This window comes from Phalaenopsis equestris, unplaced genomic scaffold, assembly GCF_001263595.1.
Source record: "Phalaenopsis equestris unplaced genomic scaffold, ASM126359v1 Scaffold000198, whole genome shotgun sequence".
Lineage (NCBI taxonomy): Eukaryota > Viridiplantae > Streptophyta > Magnoliopsida > Asparagales > Orchidaceae > Phalaenopsis > Phalaenopsis equestris.
The window spans coordinates 339,118-359,443 of record NW_018164640.1 but is presented as its reverse complement, the minus strand read 5'-3'; the positions used below and the strand labels follow the sequence as shown (position 1 = coordinate 359,443).

The window sequence follows — 20,326 nt, the reverse complement described above, 5'->3', positions numbered from 1 at the left end:
ATATATATATATATATATAAGTATAAGATTTTTATTTTATATTATTTTTCTTGTTAAAATTTTTTTCCTACTTTGTACTCTCCGACATCATAAGACTTTGTTTGTTTCATGAATTGTTGACATAATTTTGATTATTACAAAGTGCCCTAATAAATCATTGAACCGATGGTTTTACTTTCTTTGAATTAAGTGATGAGATATAGCATGTTTTGTATCAAACAAATATAGTATATTAGAGTATGTGTCTTTTATATGTAAAAGTACAAACTTCTAAACTTCATGAATCCAATGAATAAGGAAGCATGGAAAGTCAATTAACAATTGATAGAATTAGAATTCATATCAATGTCTTAGTTTTATAGTTATTGACATTATATCTATAGAGTGGTCCATATGATTTAAAGTTTTGATTTTAATTTATTAGAATTTTATAATATTATTTATTTGTTATATGAAAATATGGAATGAATCTCACTCTATAACATGGCCATCATTATTTGATGGTATCCATTTTAATTTTTGGAAAAATGGGATGATTATTTATTTCAATCTTGTAACATGAGAACTTATATTTTTATTTTATGAGAATATGAAATTCATAATAATCTCTATTGAAGGGAAAGAAGTTCATAAAACAGCAAAAAAAAAAAAAAAGAATTTGACCCATGAATAACTAGATTTAGGTTGCTTTTGGGACAGCTTATCACATACCGTGATGTTTTGAAAACGCTGTCTTACTGTTTGGATTCAGCGTTCGGGCAGCCGCTGTAAAAAAATCGTTTAGATTTTATGTTAAACGCGGGCCGCAGGTCGAATGGCACATTCTGCATTTCAGTAAATATTTTGACGCTTCGCTTCCTCTCGCACATCTCTCAGGAATTGAAGTTCTTGTTGTTGATCTTCTTCCGCCGCCCATCTTCAATCTGATTCGTCATTGTCTCCTCTCTCACTCGAAGATATGGAGAAGATAGGTCCTCTCCGCTTCTTCATAACGCAGAGGCCCCTCTCTCCGCTTCCCCGTTTTCCTTTCCTTTCTGCAGAACGAGGAGGGAGAGGAAAACGGTGGACAAGGAAAATAAAAAAATAAATTAAAAAAAAAAAAGAAAAGGGAAGATTTACATACCTGCCACCAAAAACCTATTTATTTACATTTATACCACCTAAACTTCTACTTTTATAAGTGTCATCTTAAAAATATTTATTATGACTTTTTAAACAAATTAAAAAGTGATATTTTTAATATAATATAAAATATTTAGATCTTATAAATGTAAAATGTAAAATTTAGATTTTAAATATGCAAATAACTTAAAATTGGGTGGAATGTACGTAAAATAATAAAATAGTTTGGAAATTAAATATAATATGAAATAGTTTTTAAATTTTAAACTACGACAATCATAATATACCTTCAAAATTTATTCCTTATAAGTAATTTATATGTCACTGTTCTTGTTCAATAATTTATAGAAGTGTTAAAATAGTGAACAAATTCTTTAAATTGTGATGAAAATAGTCTCATAGAGAACTCAGACTTTAATTTTAACATAATCGGAGAGTATTTATTTTCGTACTTGTATAAATTATGTGATTATCTAGAATGATCATTTATACAACATTAATAGAAATATTGTACAGAGGCAGAATGGTCATTTATTCAGAAACAGCTGCAAATCAATTGTTTTCCAAACGCATAATTAATCTTAATGAAAAAGGGCAAGAATTGTAATTTGCATTCAAATATGATTTATAAATGGAAACATGTAATTTAAGATTTTTTTTAGATAAGTCGACTAATAAAGATTGAGAAACATGTATTGATTTTTTGTGGTAACATAAATTATTTGAAATGAGAGTCAGAAAGGCACTAAAATATTTAGATAATTAAATAAGATTATCAAAGTGTTATGAGCTCTTGGAAATAAATAAACAAGCCATGAATAGGTAAGTAGGATATTGTGCTCTTTATCAAATTTGTGGGATCCATAAGTAACAATATTTAGTTTGCCAAAGATTTAAGCTATGATATAATTGACCAATTGCATGGTTCTCTAATAGCTCATTAATATAGAATGACCTCAAAAAATAAAATAAAATAAAATAAAACATGATGATTTGAAGAAGTTAAAGATAGGCATACTCAAATATTAGGATGAGACTAATAATGAGACATCATATTTGAAAATAAATGAGGATAAAATAACATTAAAGTTAAAGATAGACATTATAATTATATACAGTCTGTGAGAGGTAATCTATTGGAAAATATTTCAATTAGAATGTTGACTGGTGTTCCTGAAGATTTCAAAATTCAAAATCAGTGATTTTTAATTTGGAAGTCAATTAGGATTGGTTCACATTTAAAATGGTTCTTTTTGAATTCTAAAAGAAGAAAAAGTAAGAAGTGGTATGTAATAAGAAGTGTAGTGGCATGTCAAATTAACATACATTTTTCATATTGAGATTTTCTTATATACTTTAGATTGAGATTTTCTTATATACTTTAGATTGAGATTTATTTGTTGGATTTTCTCATTGTTATAATTAGGACTTATAATCCTATCATAAATGCTTAATGAGTGGGCCAAGAACTAAGGATTTTACATCATAACAAAAAGTGCACAAATTAGTGGTTTTATGACTTCAAGTTTGTGAGTTAGGGTACAAATCCAAACATGTTAATCAAATTACTTAAAGATTATCTTCAACACCTCACTAGTAATATTTATTAAAAATATTTTGACCCCACGGTTTTACTATATGGATTGAGATTGTCTCATATCCAAAAGGATAAAGGAATGAAGGCTTAATATGCATGATTTTAATTTAAGTGATCAATTTTTAACATTTTTTTTGGATTTTAGTGTTAGTTCTTCCATCCATTAAAGTACAATTGGGCAAACAAATCATCAAATAATGATTCTTACTTTATTTGATATATATCCAAAACCAAATAAGATAAGCGTTTTATCTTATGTGCAAAGCTAAAAATATTTGAAGATATTTTAATTCTAATTCTTATCTCGTGGCTTGACTTATTGAACATCGTTATTATTTGTTGCAAAAACATAAATAATATTTTTTTTTGGAAAATATGACTCAAATTGCTTCAAGAAAAAGAAATAACCTAGTTTTTAATATTAATAACATCAAATTTTCTTTAATTCTTGGCTTGATAGTTCTTCTTTGGAGGATCACAATGGGCAAAAAGTCATAACTTGGTTCTCTTGTCCTTCTTTTACTAAGATTTCTAATCTGATTGTCAATGACCAGCAGAATTATCCTATTAATAACAATAATCTTGATTTTTCCATCAATTTAATTCATAACATCAAAATTTTCATTGAGGATGGTAATACTAATTACTTTTGGAAAAGAAACACTAATTGTTCTAATTTCTTGATTTATTCTATATCCTATGAGAATAATTCTAAGACATATTAGCACAAAATTGTTTGATTTATACTATTATGGCTTGGAAAATTCTTTCTAGAGGGTTACAGTCTAAACATATTTTGATATGCATGTTAACCCGATACGTGTTTTATGTTGTTCTTCTAATAAAACTCATACTCATCTTTTTTTCAGTACCATTATTCTCTTAATATTTTGAAGAAATGTATTCCAAATGAAGGTTTCCAATGTTCAACTACCACTCATACCATATGGGTTGAAAGAAATAATAATTTTTTTTAATAATTCTAGTATTCTTGCTGATCTTTTGGTTAGAAAAATTCAATTTTGTTGTTTAGAATTAAAAGCATAAAAAGGAAATATAAGAATGAGGTGCCTCATATTATTTCCAACCATTGTTTTCATTGATTAGTTGTTGAACTTTTAATTTATGTATGTAGTCATCTTTCTTTCAGATATTAAACTTGTTTGCATTAGTTTTTACAATCTTATGATTCATTTAGGTATATTTGATCCAACCTTTAGGATCAAATGGTTTTCTTGGGTTTGAATTGATTTGTGATGTTTTCTAGCTCTGTATTGGAAATCAACTATTATAAGAGTTTCATCTTGGCCTATCTTTATTCTTGTGGTTTTGATTGGATTTTATTATTTGATTTGTTTTGATATAACCTTATTTCATGGAAGGAGTTTCAGTATTACTTGTGTGGGCTTACAAGTACTACCAGAAGTTCATGAACGTTTACAATTTGATTGTATGGCCTTTGATGAAATAATTGAAGAAAGATAACTTTGAGTAGGGGGAAGTAGGGAGACGGGCTTTTGAGAAGTTAAAGAAGGAAAAATTATTCTGTCAGGACTCATTACCTAGAGAACCATTCGAAGTCTAATGAGATCACGCCACGTGGCGTTGATAGAAAAATAAAATAAAATCTACCCGGTAACAAGAAAGAATATTCCTCCCGTGTTATTCAAGTATTATTGTGTGTTATTCAAGTATTATTGATGTATTTGTTATTATAATACCAGAATACCAGATATTCTCAGAACACTAACACCTGAATAATACGGAATAACACATTTTTATTTTTTTTTCTGTCACCGCTACGTGGTTTGATTTCATTGGACTCCGAATGATTCTCTATGTTAGGAGTCCCGACAGAATATGCACTCATTAAAAAAGAAAATAACGAGTGTACCGGTGCTCGACCAACCATTCTATTTCTCTTATATTAAATCAGTTTTGTATTTTTTTAATAGAGTTGAGGATGCGAAAAGAAAAAAAACAAAGAAACAAAAGCGAAGCATCGTTAGGAGGAAGGCCGTAGACCCAAGATTCCAAGAAGCTAGCAGGCCAACTCCGACGACTGTCTACCTTATCGAACTGTTATGAACTAGAGCACGCCATGGCTAAATCACCGAAGTTTTTCTACTCTCACAGCACCTTACCCTCCTGGACCTCCCGCCTCCGCCGCGTCTCCTCCTCTTCCTCCAATTTCTGTCTTTGCTTCCTGATCATGGGTCTCGCTGGCATCCTCTTTGGATCCATCGTTCTTTTAAGAGAGTTCATCTCTGGTCCCAAGTGCTTCGCTGCAGATCCCATATCCATGTCTGTAGCTTGGGAGCGCGGTAGTGGAACCTTGTCCGATCATTTCGTCCTCAATGGAGGCGCCGGTCATAGAGAGAGGCAAAAAATAATGGGCTTTGTTGGGATCCAGACAGGGTTTGCATCCGCTGGCAGGCGGAGATCTCTCCGGAAAACGTGGTTTCCGTCCGATCGCCAAGGTCTTCTACGGTAACTTGTCTATGTATTTTTCGACTTCTATCGCATTTAATTAATTATATTTGTCGTTTGTTTAGTATCAGTCATTGATTATTGTATTGATGTTGTTTTTTTCAATTTTTTTTTACTATTCGAACTCGGTTCCTATCGGGGTTATCAGATTTGAAGTTCCTTTCTGCAATGGGGTATCTATTTCATTTTGGAGAATGCTGCTTTTTGTTTTGTTTGATCTATCCCTAGTAATGATTCTGAGCTTTTCCCTTGATTTGATACTAAATCGACCGTCAACTTTTCATCAACATACCTCTGCATCGACCGGCACACTCCAATATATGTATGCCACTCATCGATAACCTCCTTGGATTTCCTGTAAGAGAAAAGATGCCAAGTGTACCTATAATACCTTCTACTGCTACAATCACAGTTGCGAATAATATACTTTTATTTTTAATCTTAGTGTTTCTACAGTTTTGTTTTCATGGTATCAGAGCAGCTCATGTCGGCACAGCTGAGGAATTCCTATTCCTTCTTCTCAAATGGATTCTGTACAGTCCTCAGCCATTTATAAACTATGCCCTTCAGATCAACAGTACACCTATTCTTCTTCAGCTCAAATTCCTTATGAACAACCTCAAACATACCCTCACCACTCAACTCATAGCCGAAAACTATCTTGCTAGGTGATCAGGTTCTCAAACTTTTCAAAGGCAATGGGGTTGAAGGCTATCTTACTGAAAGTGTTTCTTCATTAGTCAAGCATTTGATTGCCAATGAAGGATCTTTCACACCCAACCGTGATTATCAGCTATGGATTCTAATTGACCAAAAACTAATTGGCGCACTCTATGCAACTATCTACCCATCTCTACTTTCCTATGTTCTTTTCTTGACACTTGTTCTGAAATATGGATTACCTTTAGTCACAAATTACAATTCACAAACAAATTCAAATTGATTCAATTGAGAATGAACTTCACAATATCCATATGCTCGGTAGAACTATCGTATAGTATCTGTCTGATATTGAGAGCAATATAGATGCAATAGCCTTTGCCGGTGCTCCCTCATCCCTTGCGGAAATCATTCTATATACTCTTAATAGACTACCAACCAATTAGGCAACTACCAATTATTCTAAATTGCAATTCAAACTAATCTTTAGCCAATCAACTTGGATGAACTCTACTCCCATCTTTGCAGTGAAGAAACCAATCTAGTTGTAAAAGCCATGAAGATACTCTGACTTTCTAAACAACCTCTATCTCATAAGGCTCTAGCAGCAACCAGGGGCAAAGGCCGCAATAGTTTTACCTTTTCAAATAGAGGAGGATCTACTAATAAACTGATAGGAACAAGATAACTTCCACGGAGATTAGGACAACCACAATATTTTATTTCACCCATACAAAATATCACAACTCAAATACATAAAAGATAAACACATACAATTTGAGAGGTAGACAATCTCTCCCAAACCCTGTCTCTAGATTCAAGGGAACAAACACACACATCACATATGCTAACCCTAAACATATTAAACCCTATTTATACAACACAATAATAATTAACAAATGACTAAAATTGCTCTTTTTGTCTTACGTCTAATATAAATTTTTAAACTAGTTTGGCGGGCTCAACATTGACTTAGTGGAGCACGAAACGGACGGAGCCGTAGTTGTCGATTTAACATTATTCTCCTCCCAAAAACACCTTATCCTCAAAATGGAAGAGGGAAAACTTCTATTGAATCAAGCCGTATGACTCCAACTCATAAATTGACTTGAGTCTGACTCTCCAACAACATTTGACTGAAATAAGAGATGAGTCGTTCACACTTCATGAGGATTGTGCCTAACCCACAGCTTAAGGCATCCATCTCTATAATGAATGGTTGATTGAAATCAGGTACCGTCGACACTGGTACACTCGTCGTGGTCTTCTTTAATATCTCAAAAGCCTGTGTCTCCACTTCCCCCTAGTAAAAGTTATCTTTCTTCAGTTGCTCCGTCAATGGTCATGTAATCGAACTGTAACCCTTCATGAACTTTCGGTAGTATCCTGTAAGCCCTAAAAATCCTCTCAACCTCTTCAATGTTTTAGGTAGTGACCAATCCAACATAGCAACCACCTTCGATGGATTCATTAATACCCCGAGTACCCTCAACGCCTTTTTTTAATTGGCTAATGTGGTCTTCCAAAAAACTGTCTGGTAGCACTTTAAATTTTTGTTATAATCCACGACGGACCCTTCCCGGACCAATGCAAAAAAATTGCTCGTGTAATTCTTCTTCCCACGTGGTTCTAAAATGTTCAAACAACCAATCTTTGACTTCTTCCCACGTGATTCTAAAACATTCCAACAACCGATCTTTGAATTCTTCCCATGTTCTAATTATCGACTGTCATTCTCTCCATTGACAAAACGACAGAGCCTTCCTTTCTAAATATAGGGTCGCCGCCTTCAATTTTTCTTCCTTTGTTAGCTCATTAACAATAAAATATCTCTCCACGCGATAAACTTAACCAAATACATACTTTAAAGATCAATATCTTTTGCTTTTTATGTGCAGTCTCCTCCCCAAATTTCTCGGCCAAAGTACGTTCCACTCATGAAGCGGGGGTTGTGTTCTCTTCCTCGACCCATATTGAATTCCCTCCTGCTATAAGTTTGATTGCCTCATACTCAGTTAACCCATCCTCATAGGCTCCTGAATCGTCTTTCTCTTGGAAGGCTCCAACAACAAAGACGCTAGTGTGGTTGGATGCAGCCCTCTGCAGAGGTTCCACCCATTGTAGTCCTTGTTCCAAATTTGAAATCCTTCAAATTAATCTTCTCCATCCATGTATCATACTCCGTTCCGTTCTGCCTACTGTGCTATTCATTCCAAACTTGCAGATGTCATGCAATTCCCACTAACTGCCGTCGCTCGAATCCGCTCTCGACTTTTTTGCTCGATCTCGCCCGCTTTGGTCCGTTTCAACGGTTTGGAGTGCTACCACTCAAGTTTGCTCCCGATAGCTTCGCTCGATCTTGCGGCTCCATATCTGCCTAAAACAACAATATGCCTTTATGTTATGCGAATCCTTCTGGTTGTTGTCGCTCGCGTTTGTCTCAAAAGCTATGGCTCGATCTCGCAATAGGAAAATCATGATATTTTTCATTATTACTTCCAGGGACATGAATCTCCCTTCCATGGATGAGAACAATCCCTTCATGTCCGAGAAAGACTCCTCTATTCCATATATGATATTGCCTAAGTCTCCCTCTAATTTTTCCTCCAAGGCATCTATTTTTTTGGCCGTCGTTACTTCCATAAAGGTTTTCGATCATAAAGACAGAACTCCTTTACATCGTGATCCCGTCGTTGGCTTCTCAACTCGCTCGAATCCGAACTGTATTGTGAGGTTCGATCACTAAGGCGATGCCTTTGATCAGGAATGTATCGTGATCCCATCTTTGACTTCCTATCTAGCTCGAATCACAATTGTATTACGAGGTTCAGTTACAACAATGTCGCGATCCTGTCGTAGTCTTCCCAGCTTGCTCTAATTGTGATTGTATCGCGAGGTTCAGTCATGACAATAGGTTTTGTACTCCACGATTCCGTCGTAGGCTTCCCAACTCGACTACTGTATCGCGAGGTTTGGTCACGACAATTGACAACGATCATGCAAAGGAGATGCCCTATATGTCGCGATCTCGCCGGCTTCCCAGAGAGATTGTGATCTCATCGCTGGCTTCCCAACACTTGAATCAGGAATGGATTGCAAGATTCAATCACAATGGAGCGCACAATGGAGCGCCGCAATCTCGTCTTTTCATGCTCTGATACAAATTTGATAAGAACGACACAACTCCCACAGAAATTAGGGCAATCATAATATTTTACTTCACAAACACAAAACAACACAAAACAAATACATAAAAGATAAAGAACCACAATTAGAGAGGTAGGTGATCTCTTTCAAACCATAACCCTAGATTCAAGACAACAGTCAAACACATCATATAACCTAACCATAAACATATTAAGCCCGATTTATACCCAAAAATAATTACTAACAAATGACTAAATTATTTTTTGTCTTACGCCTAATTTAAGGCTTTAAATTATTTTGGCGGGCTCTATATTGATTTCGTGGAGCTCGAGATAGATGGTACCATAAGCATTGATCTAACATAAACATCATCAAGAGGTGAAATCACTTCCACTACGGTTCTAGCCCACCAAATCTGATGCAGAAAGGTCACACCACAGCTAACTGTTGGCATTACCAAGATCTTAGCTTCATTGGGTGCCATTCAAACCATAAGATCTTATTGCTCGAACACGACTCAACAGATCAATCCCTCTATCAAATGGATTTTGGAATTGGGAGCTATCTCAAACTTAACCTCTGACGCTCATCATCTTCAGAATCCCAGAATCCCACCAATCAATGCAATCATTAAGTCTCCATAGGCAATGACCAGACCATACCCATCTCTCATACAACTCAAGGCCTCCTAAATACTCCAACCACTAAGTTAACATTAAATCAACTTCTCTATGTTCCAACCTATCACACAATTTGATTTCTGTTAATAAACTCACTGTTGATAATTCATGTATTGCTCTCTTTGATTCCAATACCTACAAGATATTGGACAAGAAGATTGGACAACTTCTTTTCAAATGTTCTTGCCTTAAAGGCCTCTGCTCTATTAAAGATTCTACTATCTCTGACAATTTCTCTCTGTATCTAGCGCTATTCTCCATCAAATTTGTAACAGCTCTATGGCATCGAATTTTAGGCCATTCTCATGCAACCCTTAACTCCAGCATTGCAAAATTGCATCCTATTCTTCAGCGTCAAGTCCAGCAGACTACCTGCACTACCTGTCATCTTTTCAAAAGTACTTGTTTATCATTTATTTGATCACGATCTTGTATTAGATCACAATATTGTACTAGCTCACCTTTACAGTTAGTTCACATTGATGTATGTACTCTTTTCCGCACTTTCTCTACTAATGGCTATAGATGTTGTGTTTTATTCTTGATGATTATGCAAAAATTAGGCGTTATATTCGATGTTGTACAAATCTGACCCTTCTCAAAATTTGTTGAGTTTAAAAGCATGGCTAAAATGTAATACAATGCTAGCATCAAAATACTTGGAATTGATGAAGAAGGAGAATGTTTAAAAATAATTTCTTCACAACATTAAAGCAATTTTACATTATATATTTGTGCACTTGTGCTTACACCCTTGAGCAATATGATTCAGCTGACTGTAAACATTGACATCTCCTCGAAGCAACTCACTTACTTTTATTAGAATCCTCTCTACCATGACAATTTCGGACTATGCCTTTCTCACAACCAACTACCTTATCAACCGTCTACCAGCTCCCATCATCAAAATGATCCCCCCTATAAAACATTATACAACAAGGGACTTTAACTATCATCAGCTTAAATCTTTGGATGCCATTACTTTTTTTTGGTTACGCCCCTATTAACCCAACACTCCAATGTCTATTACCTATGTTTTCTTAGGCTATGCTACATCTCAAAAAGACTATCATTGTCTTGCCCCATCAATATATATCTCTCTCATCATGTTATATTTTCTGAAGATATTTTCAGAACTCACCCTCACCTTCATCCACTACACATTGTCATTCTCCCCCACCACTTATATTAGTCATTGTTTTTCACCTCTTCACCAAAACACCACTTATATTAGCCCTTGTTTTCCACCTCTTCACCAAAACATATCATTCAACTTCAACCCAATCAGCTGCGGCGCCTCCACCCCCCGCGCCTCAACTCCCTGCACAACCTTTCATCCAACTGATACTCCCCACTCAAATGCCACCTCCCACATCCAATCATCACTCAATGCAAACCCGACTTAAAAATTGCATTACTTGATTAAAGAAATAATTTGATCTTGCACATACCATTTTCCCATCTCATCTTAGCATCTTCACAGAAGCTGTCAAACCTCACACTGGAGAAAAGCAATTTCACTTGAATTCCAAACCTTACAAGCTCAAGCGGCCTGTGAGCTTGTCCCATTCTCTCCACACTACAATTTGCTAGGCTGCAAATGGAACTAAAATCCACAACAACTAGACTATAGCCAGATACAAATCCAGGCTTTTTGCTCAAGGCTTCAGGTAAGAGCATGATCCGGACAATATGGAAACATTTAGCCTGGTGGCAAAGTTCCTCACAATTCATATTCTTCTTAAATTTTTTGTAACCCGCCAGTGTTATATTTGTCAATCAGACGGTTCAAATGCCTTCCTCCATGGAGAACTCACATAAACAGTCTACATGAAGTAGCTCCCCAGGGTTCTGTGGAGTCCCAGTTCCTGATCACATCTGCCTCATCAGAAAGGCTTTGTGGTCTAAGATAGGCTCCCAGACAGTGGTTCACTACTTCCACTAATCATCTCATGTAACTTGGCTTTCGTTCCAATGCAACAAACTTCTTTCTATGTATCTATCAACAACTTCTCTATGTAGATGATATACTCTTTATAGTAAATGACACTACAACACGAGAAAACATACTTAGCAAACGGCAACAACAATTTCCCCTCTAGGACCTTGGGCCATTATCACATTTTCTGGCCTTGTAAGTCACCCCCAACTGTCACTGACACGTATTTTTGCCAAATCAAATGTGCTCATGAAATACTTATCAAAGCAGACATGCAAGATATTGAAGTCACCTTGATCTAGTGGTTGAGAGCTTTGTCTTTTAATCAAGTGGTTTTGGGTTCAAGGCCTGGCGTATGCGGTGTGCGCACATTTGTGCGTGTGTGGGGGGAAAAAGCCGATATGCAGGATTGCAAATGAAGTCCTACCCCATTTCCACTTTGGGAAACCACCTCCCAATATGGATGATCCCTTTCCCCAACCTCAACTCTACAGACAACTCACAAGATCTCTATAGTATTATAACATCACAAAACTTGACTTTGTCTTTGCCACCAATCGCCTTTGTTAATTTATGCAAAATCTCTCAAACCACTACTTCCAACTTCTAAAATGCACTTTGTGTTCATAAAGGGAATCCTAACAGTCAGAATTTCTATCAATCGTGCCTCTTTCAGCCTTCAAGCCTTCACCGACTCGGATTGAGCATGGAATTCTACAGATTGCAAGTCAATAATGGGATATCGCATCTTTCTTGCTGAAAGTCTTGTCTCTTGGAGTGCCAATAAATAAACTTCTGTGACAACTGAAGTTGGATATAGGACACTTACCTCTGCTGCCACTGAAATAATCTGGTTTCATCGTCTTTTTTGTGACCTAGCATTCTCCAATACCGCAACTCCATTATATAGTGACAACATCTCTGCAATCACGCTCGCCAACAAACATATATTTCATGCCCATATCTAGCACATCGAAATTGATCACTACTTCATCCGCAAATGTATCTAAGAGCAAACCATCCTCATCCATTATAACAGCTCACATGCTGATCAATTGGCTGTTCTCTTTACCAAAGAGCTCTCCTTTGCTAGATTTTCTATACTCAGATATGAAGGATTATCTGCTTGCGATACGTTAAAGACCATATAACCATAGGCATACCTCAGCATCCACCAGCACACTCCAATATATCTCAGCCACTCATCCATAACGTCCTCAGATTTCCTGTAACAGAAAAGACACCAAATGTACCCTATAAATGCCTGCTACTGTTGCAGTCACAGTTGTCAATACTATACTTTTTATCTTTACTCATTGTATATTCTTAATTTTCTACATTACATTTATGTTTTCAGGAACATCTTCGCTATGGAGTTTCTCTGTCCTTGCAATCTTTGCTAGTTTTTTTTTTTTCCTTTTCTCTGGAAATGGCAAATCCAGAAATTTATACTTATATATATTTTTTTATTTCCTTTAAAAATGGATTTTTTGAAAGTTTTGCGTTATGCACATTCTGCTTTTGCAGTTTAGAAGAATCAACTGGTTTGGCTTTTCGATTTGTGATTGGCAAGACTAAGGATAAAAAGAAGACAGCTGAGCTAAAAAGAGAAGTTAAAGTATATGACGACTTCTTGCTATTAGACATTGAGGAGGAATACAGCAAACTCCCATATAAAACGTGGGAAATGTGCTATATTTTCTGTTAGTCTGTAGTATTCTTGAATTATTTGCCAACGAAGTTTTTCAAACCTGATTTAGTCTCTTTCTATAGGCTAGCCTTCTTCAAAGCTGCTTATGCATTATTTGATGCTGACTTCTATGTTAAAGCTGATGATGACATATACCTAAGGCCAGGTGATTTATCTTCGTGCAATGATTTTTCTTTGTCATTTTTCAGTCTTCCTACTTCTCTTAGGGTTTTTAAATATTCTTTTCCAGATCGCCTTTCATTGCTTCTGGCAAAAGAACGCCCAAACCCACAGACTTATCTTGGATGCATGAAGAAGGGCCCAGTATTCACTGATCCAAAACTTAAGTGGTTAGTATTAGCTGTATAGTTCTTTAGAGTTATTTTCTGTTTCCTTGTGGCCATGCATTATTAACTAATTCATGTCTAAGAAGTATGGTATTTTGTGTAATTATAAATAATATAGGTAATTATAAGTGTTATATAGGTTAATAATAAAATACTCGAAGTGGATAGTTTGAGTTGTATTGGGTTTAATAGATAGCTAAATGAGCCATTATAAAGTTTTTAGATAATTTCTTATTGGAAGTATTAGGGCATCAAATTAAATGAACTAATCTCTTGCTGAGATTTATCTTCATTCTCCTTCTCAATTTCCCATTTAAAGGATTTTATGGCGAACTTGAATCTCTATTTATCTCTCTCTCAATGAGCACAGTCCCACAAAGATCGAGGCTGATTGATGCTCTCCATAAACTCCTAAAAAATGGGCTATTAAAGAAGGGAAAGAAGAAGAATCTCAGCCAAGGGGGATTAGGTCATTTCTTTTGATGCCATAATTCTAATGAAGAAGTCATGAAAGGATTCCACTGACTCGTTTTGTTATTTATTAAGCCTAATGCATCTAAAATACTATTGCAGCCATATGAGTACCAACCCATATAACCTCTTGTAATTGCCTATCATATAATTCATATTATCTAGAAAGCTTTTACTACTGCCTTGTTTTCTAACGATTCAATGAACCTTTCAGTACTGGTAAATGAAATATATTCTTATGTAATCCTATAACTCGTATTTTGTCTGCAAATTTCTTTACATGATGTTTATTAGATATAGCTTGTCTACTTTACATAATTTATGGTGTATTAATTTATGTGAAATGGAATGCTTAAGACTTCAAATCCCTAATAAATAGATCTACTAGGAAAAACTTGATGCGCTATCTCTTGTGGATATGTATCAAATCTAGAGATTTTAACCTTCTATTCCATCTGAAAATATTGGCATCTTAGTTTAGGAGCATTTTTTCTATTTTCTGATATTGATACACTATTCTGCTTTACATTACTATGGCCCACTGTATGTGTTAACAAGTAAATTTACTTTGAATCTTTCCAGGTATGAGCCTCTATCTCATTTGCTAGGGAGTGAGTACTTTTTGCATGCATATGGTCCCATCTATGCTCTCTCAACTGAAGTTGTTGCAAGTTTGATATCTCTAAGAAATGATAGGTGTGCTACATCACTCTTCTTTTTTCTTACATACATTCTCACTCGAACATCTAAATATATAAAGATAAATATTGTATAAAATTTGCATGTATAAATCCTATCTTTGTTGTTACTAATATGTTTTCATTCCTGTCTAGCATTACAGACCTTTATTTTTAGATCTGCACTGACATAAGTTGTTTAGTGAAATCTCTGGGTTTTGTTAAACTAAGTGGTCAGCATCGCTTAATTCATAGTAGGTATCATTATAGATAGCTTAATTAGTCAAGTTTAATGTTCCTTTTTCACCTATGTAGTGATAGTATCCCAGCATATATGCTATTGTTGCTTGCTTTTCTGTGGTAAAACTGAGCGTAGACATTATGATTTTATTGTCAGAACAATTTTTAGGTTTTTAACATGATTATAAAATATCGTATGATATGAGTTGATAGCTAACTCATTGTACAGTTTTTCAATATTTTAAAGCACAAAGCATAATGTGATGTGCAAGATTTATTTTTTGTTTCAAAGCACAAAGAGCGAAGTGAAGTGGTGCTTTTATTAATTAAAACACTGATAACTTAATATAGAATTATAAATATGACGCTACATTCATTAACAATTATTGAACATGCAGTATTTATTATATAACTTAAAACTTGATCATAGAAAACAAATATGATACTCATACCTGATTTAAAAATAAAATTTCTAGCGTGAACCTGCAAGTTCTAAATTATAATAATTTCCTATGATTCATAATAAAGACTACGTTTTAATGCATTACTAAACTAATAAAATTTCAAGTCTCATAAAACAAACTAGAAAAATTCATTAGTCATCGTCTTCCCATTCATTCATATAATCACTTTCTCCTTTGAGCAAAAATTTTTATGTTCAGATTCTTCTCTTACCATCCTTGTGAATCACTTGTCGGCCGTTATTTTTTTTTGGAAAGGATGTTTTTTGTAAAATATAAAAAATAGTTTTGATTTAAATATGATTTTTAAAAGTAACATTTTAATTTAAAAATAGATGAGCCCAAACGAGTCTAACATATTAAATAGTTTGGATGGTTGAGCGCGATACCACAAGTAATACACTATCCTGAAGGATAAGCATACCACTTAACAGTAAACTCAACCACCTAAACTAAGAAATTTGTGACATCCATTTGGTTTGCAAAACCTTTTATGTATGGCCGACAAGTTCCCTTATAATATAAAGGATTAAATAGGGTGATTAGATAATGTTTATTTTACCTGAGTTTCAAGTTTTCTATAGAGGCAAACCCCCATAGTTAATTACATCTTAAATGGTCGGGTCACTTAAGAAGACTCTCGATTAAGATAAGTGATTTTACTTTCCAGATTTCAAAGTTTATGTTTCCAAGATTGGACACGGGAAAATCAAACGGGAGTGACTCAAACAGGAACATTTATTTTAAGGAATCCAAATGAATGAAGAGTATGGGATATCACAGGTCCAGGGAGAACCCCGGTGACCTCGCAACTATCCTATTATTTGACTTTATGTCTTTGAAATAATATTATTCAATGTTTAATCTTGCAACTTCTTTTTAGAATTTAAGATTTACATTCGCACGATATCTGATCGTACAAATGACCTAAAAAGATAAAAAGATTTTACACCGTACCGGGTGGTAATCTCAGAATCCTAAAAGTGTTAGAACTTATAATTGCATAACAGGGTTGTGCAAAAGTCCTAAAGATAAGGTAAGAATTTACATTGCGCTAAGCAAACTAACTCGAAGTCCTATGACTTGTTATTTAAACTAAAAAAAATGCTAAGCTGATGTGAACTTGTTGTACTATTACAAATCCATCTCGAAGTTGCTTTCCTGCGTGTCTTTGTCATGTTGCCCATGGTGTTCGTTCCAAGCTCCCCGTCGTAACACCTTCGGATTTGACATTAATTTTAAGTGTATATGCAATTGTTTAGTCAACGATCTGCTGCCGAGTACCTCTTATGAAATCAACTACTGGCCTCCTACTCTAAGGTGTAGTGTGTAAGATAAACAATAGCAGGTACAAGTATAATGACATAATTTAAGAAATGAGCTAGCATGCATTGTATCAACAAAAGAAATACCATTTGAAAAACTCAAGAAAGAGCGATAAATGACCCATGATGGAAGAAAACTCGAGAAAATTGACAAATGACTTACGACGGAAATCTCGAAGCAAAAAATAGTAAATGGTAACTCAAGGAAAGTCACTGAGAACTCGGGAAGATTCCGAAAAAAGACCACGAGTGTTTTACCAAAAGTTCCAATAAAATCCCATGAAAAATCCGAAGAAAGAAAACCGCAAGCACTCGGGTCAGGGCTAGGCTCAGATATTATATATTTGTACAGATATTCAGATATTATATATTTGTACTCGAGGGATGTCGAAGGCTACTATCGGTCACCTTGATGTATAGAGCCCGTCACTCAACTAGAAGGGTGTCCTACTAAACCTAACTTAGGAGGGTACTCCTTAGCCCGGTACTGGTAATCAACAAGTGGACAATCAAGTTACAATATATTTAAAAATTATATTTTAGCATGCACATTGATTTCAGGCATACAAAAGGAAGTTGTATCAATTTTGTAGTAAAAATATTTTTTATAAATATTGTATATGTTCTTATCAATTTTGAAAAGTTAGGAATGTCCACGAGTCGATCACGCCATCGGAGGCAGGACCGCCAACAACCTAAGAAGGTACGGGTCCCCCGCTAGTCTCGTGTTGGTGAATTTGGTGAATGAAATGATATTATCATCCTACAGTTTATCAGGTCCCAGGATTGGGTTCTGATGTCGTAGGATGAAATATCATTCCGCTCTACCACAGTCATGCCTTTGTCATCACCGCTCTAAGCCCCAAAACAAAACCGACCTACTTGCGACCTTGCTTGATGGTTTCATATATAGCAAAATACTATATATGGACACTTATGTGTCAGACATAAGCACCGAAAATCGAACCAAGAAGCAAGGAAAAATAAAAAAATAAAAATGGGGATGAGAGAGGAGGAACTGATTCACCCAAAAGATGGAAAAGATGAAGGGTGAATCAACCCTCAAAACTTGTAACGAAAAGATCTAAAAAGGAGGGCCCAAGATCCTTGAATCAATCCAAGAAGGATATTATTTTCTCAAATTTTATAAATGGATCAACCCAAGAAGGATATCCTTTCCAAATCTTATTTCGAACAGGTCGAAACGGATCCGAATCAATGTGACAATTGTATACATGGCTCCACCATCACTTACATAATCACACACCCAAGCCTGAACTCAAATGTGACATTTATATTATCCAAACCTTAATGTCAAACTTTGAAAAAAAAAAGAAAAAACTCTTTCGTGAATGACAATTTTATGAGCTTTCAAATCCTTCATGAATCCGGTTCATATCAATCTTATGCTTCCTCAAAATGAAGTTTTAAGAGTCTTTCATATTTCACAAAATAAAGGAAAATAATCCATAGAGGGCAACCTTCTAACTTCCAAAAATCATGTCAATATCAAAACCATTCAATTCCAACATAAACATGAAATCATCCAGATAAAATCATATAAATGCTCACGGTCAGGGGCGACAGACCAGAGGTAACAGAGGGGACAACCACCAGCCCAACTTATCACATAGAGAACTCACAAGATAAGGCTCACGACTAAGGCAACAAAAAAAAGACCACCACTAACTGTTCTCATAGAGAAATCATGAAGTAAGGCTCACGGGTAGGGGCAACAAGAAGAAGACCACTACATATTTATGCTCACGGGTAGGGCCAAGAAAGGGCAAAACTAAACCACAAAATAAGCCCACGGGTATAGGCCAGAAAAAGTACAACCAAGCCCTAATACAATCTCACGGTTTGGGACTGGAAAGAGAACAGAAGCTCACGGGTAGGGGCAAGAAAAAGCACAACTAAGCCCCAATGTAAGCTCACGGGTAGTCAATCATTAAATACAAGGAGTCAAAACCAATCCTTAAGCTAATGGATCATAACATGTATTCGAATAGGGGTGGCCAATGAGAAGGCCACCACAGATATTGCAATTGTGCTCTTTTGATATACATAAGAGAGTGAATGGACAAGTTTTTATCAATCATCTGAACTGAAACCATTTTCATCAAGCAAGTCGTGATAGTGAGTTGGTCTACTTATATCAATCATTCCCGCATGGAAGTACATATGAAGGTCATAATTTTTTTTTGGCATGACAAACTTGATTATCAACAACAATCTCAGGAGGAACATTATCCGGAGAACCTCCGATCAAACCGAGCCCAACAAGAGGGACAAACAAAAAAAATGACAGTTTGGGCAAATCGAGTCTAGCAAGAAGGGCAAAACAGAAGACCATGACAGGTAAACCGAGCCCAGCAAAGGGGCAACAGAAAGAGCAGTGACAGGTAAACCGAGCCCAGCAGGAGGGACAACAGGAAGAACCATGACAGACAAATCGACTGCAGCAAAGGGGCAACATAAATAGAGTTCCAGTCAAAATCGAGTTTAGTAGATGGAAAAAAAAATCACAATTTTAGCTCAACTAAACCCACAAAAAGGGGCCAACAACAGATAAACCTTCGAGCCAAACTGAGTTCAGACCTCAGACCAAATCAAGCCCAAAATAAAGGTTAAAGAAAAGAATACGATTTAAGCCAAAACCGTGCCCAACAAATGGAGAAAACAGAAAGACAACACTTCCAGCCATCATAGTCAAATCTCATGATGTTTTGTGTCTCAAAATATTACGCCCAACATATGTTTCAAATAGTAACAGGTAACAGTGAACGAATAAGCATAAACGGATCCCTAATGCCAACATATTATCCAGTATTGAAACTAATTCCAGCATTTACTTGAACAGGAGCAACAACAACAAAGAATTTCAGCATTATATTTCTAGCATATATTCTAGATAAGCAACTATCATCACATGACAACAACTAAAATTTTTCAAAATTCTATCTATCATGAATTTTGAGCATAAATAGAAAAAGTATCCATATTTTGCTCCATTTTTACTGTTTCTAGAAACTATCCATGATTAGATCTCAAAACAAGTTTAAAATTTACTTCCACATGCTTTAGAAGGGAAAATAAGTACTTTCAGGTGCAAATCCGAATGATGCAGATTAGAGGGAAGAAGAGAAATACCTCTTAATGCAGACTTAAAAGAAAACTCTAGAATAAATTTAAGAAAATGCTTATAGAAATTTTCCTCCCAAAACCTTCGAGAAAGCAGCGACCAATGAACACCCCAGCCTCCCTTTTTCTCAGAAAATTTTCAACAACCCATAAAAGTACCCTAAGAAGCCTTTTTATAGGCAGAGATGAGTAGGGGCACAACCACCTACCACGATTTCGTCGTCGAATAAAACAACGGGGAAGGAATCGTCACCATAAATTAGGAGAAGGTAAAGCCTCAAGAAGAAGAAGGGTTGACAGTCGAGCTCCCACAATTGGAGAGCCTAGCGGTCGAGC

At 35.4% G+C, this 20,326-nt stretch overlaps 1 protein-coding gene and 1 long non-coding RNA gene across 2 annotated transcripts in view; one reads left to right on the top strand and one right to left on the bottom strand.

Annotated features, from left to right (window-relative positions):
* Positions 1-1,054, bottom strand: part of LOC110022614 — a 6,025-nt gene extending 4,971 nt beyond the window's left edge. Inside the window, exon 1 of the long non-coding RNA XR_002293796.1 lies at positions 712-1,054. This is a non-coding gene — a long non-coding RNA (uncharacterized LOC110022614). The remainder of the gene's footprint in view (positions 1-711) is intronic.
* A 3,635-nt stretch (positions 1,055-4,689) lies between these two features.
* LOC110022602 (probable beta-1,3-galactosyltransferase 14) overlaps positions 4,690-20,326 on the top strand; it is a 34,151-nt gene continuing 18,514 nt past the window's right edge. The window contains exons 1-5 of the mRNA XM_020721638.1: positions 4,690-5,209; positions 13,163-13,315; positions 13,409-13,491; positions 13,576-13,675; positions 14,726-14,839. Coding sequence (XP_020577297.1) covers positions 4,821-5,209; positions 13,163-13,315; positions 13,409-13,491; positions 13,576-13,675; positions 14,726-14,839 — 839 coding nt within the window. The 5' untranslated portion in view covers positions 4,690-4,820. The remainder of the gene's footprint in view (positions 5,210-13,162; positions 13,316-13,408; positions 13,492-13,575; positions 13,676-14,725; positions 14,840-20,326) is intronic.